The sequence below is a fragment of the Notolepis coatsorum genome (assembly GCF_963971535.1).
Source record: "Notolepis coatsorum genome assembly, chromosome: 15".
In the NCBI taxonomy this organism is placed as follows: Eukaryota; Metazoa; Chordata; class Actinopteri; order Aulopiformes; family Paralepididae; genus Notolepis; species Notolepis coatsorum.
Window position 1 is genome coordinate 5,840,874 of NC_140179.1, and position 6,110 is coordinate 5,846,983.

General features: G+C 42.3%; 1 protein-coding gene across 3 annotated transcripts in view; it reads right to left on the reverse strand.

Annotated features, from left to right (window-relative positions):
• Positions 1-1,085: 1,085 nt before the first annotated feature.
• vps37a (VPS37A subunit of ESCRT-I) overlaps positions 1,086-6,110 on the reverse strand; it is a 28,420-nt gene continuing 23,395 nt past the window's right edge. For 2 of the 3 annotated variants that reach the window (XM_084330464.1, XM_084330463.1), the window contains exons 11-12: positions 6,051-6,110; positions 1,086-4,146 (exon numbers count right to left, since the gene is read on the reverse strand). The exon at positions 6,051-6,110 is cut by the window's right edge and continues 29 nt beyond it. In XM_084330464.1, coding sequence (XP_084186590.1) covers positions 6,059-6,110 — 52 coding nt within the window. In that variant the 3' untranslated portion in view covers positions 1,086-4,146; positions 6,051-6,058. The remainder of the gene's footprint in view (positions 4,147-6,050) is intronic. The other variant, XR_014620560.1, reaches the window with a different exon arrangement.

Here is a 6,110-nt window from a genome sequence, read left to right on the forward strand (position 1 = left end):
CCTGGTGGTACTACATCCAGATTTAACACCAGGATCAGACAGATCTTGGCCTTAAAAATGTGGTAATGTATCACTTGATAATATAAAGCCATTTATAGGCCTGCTATTCTATATTCATATTTCCTATTGCATGTGTCCGGATGGCAAAATTCAGTACTGTATCTACAAAAAAACCTGTAAATGATCTGCCCTTTGCTCATTTGCTTAGATATTTACTATAAGTGTCCCTGCCCTTCCCCATGCTGCTATGCCTGCATTTCCTCAATAAAGGATTATCTTATACAAAGTAAATATCCATTTGGGTAAGATCATTTCATTAAGTCATTTAAATTCACATAATGAATGAAGAGTCTCAGACATGCTACTCAACACTGTACTCGCCCAGAAACACTACTCACCCAGAAACACTGTACTCACCCTGAAACACTAGGATACTCACCCAGAAACACTACTCACCCAGAAACACTGTACTCACCCAGAAACACTGTACTCTCATCCAGAAACACTACTCACCCAGACACACTGTACTCTCATCCAGAAACACTACTCACCCAGACACACTGTACTCACCCAGACACACTGTACTCTCATCCAGAAACACTGTACTCCCATCCAGAAACACTGTACTCACCCAGAAACACTGTACTCACCCAGACACTACTCACCCAGACACACTGTACTCACCCAGACACACTAGGCCCATGTCAAGGTTGGCCGTCTCTGGTAAAGATGGCATAATGCAGTAGGCAGCCTACAATATACAACTAAGAGTTTTAAACTACATTCTAAACTTGAGACTAGACTTAACCCTTTCACTACCACACTACAGAAGGTTAACCCTTTACTATCGCACTACAGTTAACCGTCTGTAGTGTGATAGTAAAGGGTTAACCTTCTGTAGTGTGGTAGTGAAAGGGTTAACCTGTGTTGTCGCCGTGAAAGGGTTAACCATTTGGTAGTGTGATAGTGAAAGGGTTAAAATAATCATACAGCAATCACAATATCTGCTCAGTTTGTCCACATCGTAGTCAAGAACATAAAGTCTCACATTTTATTCTAAACGATTTATTAACCTAACAAATTAAATATGAACATATAATACAAGGTGTCTTAGACAATAATAAAGCCTATTATTAACATTTTTAAATACAGTATGTCATCGTCATTGCGTTGGGTAATTCAGTATCATTTAACACCACACTCCTCTTTCAAACATTCCAAATTCAACAATACTAATCATCAGAAGAATTCAAGTCCATAACGGTGTCAGAAACACCATCGATACGGTTCTCATCATCTTTCTTGTCGTCCGTAGCGATGGAAAATGTATAGTGATATTTAAGTGGCATTTTCTTCCCCAGCTCTGTATGAAAAATGCTGTCCAGGTTGGTGAATGTTCCTCCAACATCTTCACCTGAACACTGACCAGTCCTGGTTTAGTCGTTGTGGGAAGAGGGAAGTCAAGATCACTCCTTGACAGAAGAAAAAAGGAAGGGACGGTGACATCATGATCAAGAGCCAGAAACGAGTACTAGGGACACATGCCGCATGCGCAGTGAGCGGCTTCCACCATTTAGTTTCAGAAACCTACAGTATGTGTGGGGGTTGGGTATCGATTGATTTTGATGCCAAAATCCATACTTCAAAATGATGTTAGTTCCTAAATGGTTCATATATATATATATATATATATATTAGGGTGGTCCTTCATGAGGGGTACATTTTAAAATGAATTTATTTTAAGCTTCAACCACTGGAATTCGTTATAATAGTCAAGACAACTCTCCTGGTGAATTTTATTCAAATTCCAACAACATGTACCCCTCCCTCGTCAACCTTGAAGTTTAGCCTCAGTTGCAGTAGTCATTGTTGGGACTTGCGGTGTGCCGCTTACAGATTTGATTTGAATTTGGAGCCATCTAGTGGCGAAGTTCAGATATAGCCATTGCTGTAATTTAAGTTAGAAGAAGGTGGATGTCCAAAGCCATCTACGCACTTAACCGCTTAAGCCCTGGCCATATTTTCAGAAAATTCGCCTAAAAGTACATACCCAAGTAAATGGAAGATTGCTCCACTTCTACAAGGCCATTTGCATGTTCTTGGTATGTATCTATGGAACTCAGGGAATGTATTCCCTGTGTCAGAAATTTTGTTTCTGTTACTATGAGTAATGAGTTAATTGTAATGAACCAACGGAGAATATAAATTATTATTATTGTTTTTATTCTTCTAATTATATACATCTTTGACGGTGAATAACACCATGCTAACATTGACCACCTTCTTGACTGTACTAAAAATCTAAGCAAATTAACAAAGGGCAGATGATTTAGGGTTTTATGTAGATACAGTACTGAATTTTGCCATCCGAACACATGCTATTTGAAATATGAATATAGAATTTAGAATATCAGGCGTATAAATTACCTCATTATGGCCAATTCATACATCTATGGATCGGGCCAAATCTCCTCTTTCCAATGGCAGAGTTAAATCTGGATTTAGTACCACCTGTTACAGGGCAGCAAAGACCATGAATGAAATCGACTGTAATCTGCCATTATTCACCGGATTGCGACGCATATTTTTCCTAGACGTTGACAGAAAGGTAAAGAAACAATATACGTTGTATTTCATGGCAATGAGATATAAACACAAAAATCACATCAGCCCTGGGTCTCCTCTTTCTTAGGACTAAGTTACAACGATTTCATGAGTGCTTCTTCTTGTGGGCCATTTATTTTGGGAATAAATGGCACTTGTTTTCAAGGATTGTTTTTATTCATTTTCATTCACATTTTGATCCTTATAAACTTTATTTATTCCCAGATAAAAAAGCGTCTCTCTGGGATCCTCAGGGTGAAACTTCAAGGTCGACGAGGGAGGGAAAAATGTCACCAGGAGGGTTTTCTCGACTAATAGAATGAATTCTGGGGGTTGGAGTTTAGACCTAATATATATATAAATATTTATTTGAAAATTCTTTAATAAAAACTAAACCAACACTGAATTTCCAATTTGAAGCACATTTTGTAAAGACATATTTTCATACATGTTATTATATGAACTTATGTTTTGAACATAAATCTAAGGATTAACCTATGACGAACATTAACCAAACTGCTTACAGTATAGTACAGTGTATTTCACTGTCTAATCGTTGTACTTCATCCATTGAAACTCTGCAAGAAAGAAAATACCTTTGCTGGGCAGGACTTCTCACTGGCTGTCCCTGTATCTACACTCACTTCTGGTTCTGGTTCAGGGTCTGAATTCTGTTTCATCCGCTTGTGGTACTGGTTGATTCTGTCTTTCTGTTTCATCTGCTTGTGGTACTGGTTGATTCTGTCTCTCTGTTTCATTTGAAAATCACACAAGTGCGACCTAAAAGGGAATTAATGGGTGCATCTAATTAAAAAGGTCTGCTGCAGTCTGTTTCAGTGAAGCTAAGCCAGACTTTAAAGAGTGTTCTGCTTTTGACACAATGCTGTTCTGCTTAAAAGAGCACGCGAGGTGAGAGAAAAGTGTTCTGCAACTTTCCCACCACAAGAGGGCAATTGATTGTCATTATATTACATACTGTAAGGTGCTGCACCGGAATTAATGTAGTGATTTGTTGCGTGTGGACACTACCAAGCATGTCGGCACCGGTACCACTGACTCAGTACTCTGGGATTCTGATTCTAAATGTTCCGGCACACACTTCCTACGTGGCTACGGACAACAAGCTCCTCCGACAGAAAACCTTCCCGTCTCCTTGTTGACCGCTGTGTCCGCTCCCCTCTCCGTTCCAACAGCGGCGTGAAAGAAGCTAGAACTGAATGACGGAGCGGAGCGGAGCAGAACCAGTTGATTTCTACACTAGTTTTACAAACATGTAGTCGAACACACAGTGCTAGAAACATACAACTGTGCATGTGTCAACACTCCTGGTTCACGCCTCATTATTATGACGACACTGTCCCTTCCTGTTTTTTGTCTTTCCTTCTCTTCTGGGATCCACCTTCTGAAGTGTTGTTCTGGAGCCGTCTGTGGACATAGTGCTGCTGCTGCTCTAAGTCCGTTATCATCGTCGTCCTCGCGGTCGTGTGCTTTTTCATGGCCGTCTCTCGTCTTCTTAAGCTTTCGGGCCAAGGACTCCAAAACCTGAGGGTCGAAAAACAATATGCTTGGTGAGAATTAGACCATGAACAGCAGAATGACAGAGAAAAATCATTTAAACTTAACCCCAGAGTACTGTATGTAGGTGTGATTTTCTCCAATATATGCCTCTATATTATTTATGTGTTCGTTTTCTTTAGTTTAGTTCAGTGTTTTTGTCTGTTTGCTTTGTTTTGGTTGGTTGTCATATCAGTCATCCTGTGAACCCTGGACATGGAAACACTTTTGTAAAAGAATAAAAATAATAATTGATAATTGATCACAAAAAGAACAATAGACCTCATTCACCAACATTGTCTTAAGATTTATCTTACGACAACCTCCTTGGAAGGTCGTAAGAGAAAGCCCAAGACAATTACCCCCAGATTCACCAACTTGCTAAATGATCACAGCTGCGAACCCAGGGTGCGCGCTCGCTTTACTTAATTTGCATACAGACACGCCCCTCCAGCTCATTATAATGCGAGGGCCGTGTGCAAAACAAGAGTCTGCATTGTATTCAACAGGTAGCGCTGAAGGTAGCGCTTTGCGACGGATAAAGATTTGATCAGATCAAATGTATTGTCATCATACAGCACACTATACTGTAGCTATATAGTGAAATAGACTGTAGTAATGTTCCATATTTATACCGTCTTGTTGCACACTCCTGGCCACCTGCCGCAGCATGCGCACATTATTCTAATGACTTGTTTTATTAGGAGATTGCAGATACTGCGCCCCTATAGTAGTCATACTGTAGTCATACTACAGTACAGTACACATCTTAGCGTGACATCTTAAGGCCGCCACAGAGTCAGGCGTGAGCGGACCAGACTCCACAGCGCACCGGTGTCACACAAAAGGCTGCTCGGCGTGTTGGTTGACATTTTTATTTATTTTATTTAATTCGTTTATTTGGACGGGACAATGCAAAATTAATGAACACTGTAGAGTGTAAAAATTGCCGGATTTAGCACGAGGCTAATTTCCATCCGTTGTCCCGTTGACATCGACTTGCATTAAATGTAGTAAACTGGCACGAGAAATGTAGGAAATCGGTAAGCGGTGGTACGCTCGACTGAAACCTCAAACGATTGCGGACATGCCGCGCAGAGTCCGGTCCGCTCACAGTACAGTACGCCCGACTCTGTGGCGGCCTTAAGATGTTACGCTAAGGAGGTGTATTGTTACACAATCACGACCTTGTTCAGTAGGTCAATCAGTAGGTTTTAACGTTGCATCAGTGTGTCCTCCTGTACCTGGTGTTCTAGTGCCTGGCTGGGAACGGTCCGTGTGTGATGATGGACCTGTACCTGGTGTTCTAGTGCCTGGCTGGGAACTGTCCGTGTGTGATGATGGACCTGTACCTGGTGTTCTAGTGCCTGGCTGGGAACTGTCCGTGTGTGATGATGGACCTGTACCTGGTGTTCTAGTGCCTGGCTGGGAACTGTCCGTGTGTGATGATGGACCTGTACCTGGTGTTCTAGTGCCTGGCTGGGAACTGTCCGTGTGTGATGATGGACCTGTACCTGGTGTTCTAGTGCCTGGCTGGGAACTGTCCGTGTGTGATGATGGACCTGTACCTGGTGTTCTAGTGCCTGGCTGGGAACTGTCCGTGTGTGATGATGGACCTGTACCTGGTGTTCTAGTGCCTGGCTGGGAACTGTCCGTGTGTGATGATGGACCTGTACCTGGTGTTCTAGTGCCTGGCTGGGAACTGTCCGTGTGTGATGATGGACCTGTACCTGGTGCTCTAGTGCCTGGCTGGGAACTGTCCGTGTGTGATGATGGACCTGTACCTGGTGTTCTAGTGCCTGGCTGGGAACTGTCCGTGTGTGATGATGGACATGTACCTGGTGCTCTAGTGCCTGGCTGGGAACTGTCCGTGTGTGATGATGGACCTGTACCTGGTGTTCTAGTGCCTGGCTGGGAACTGTCCGTGTGTGATGATGGACTGCTGCAGCTTC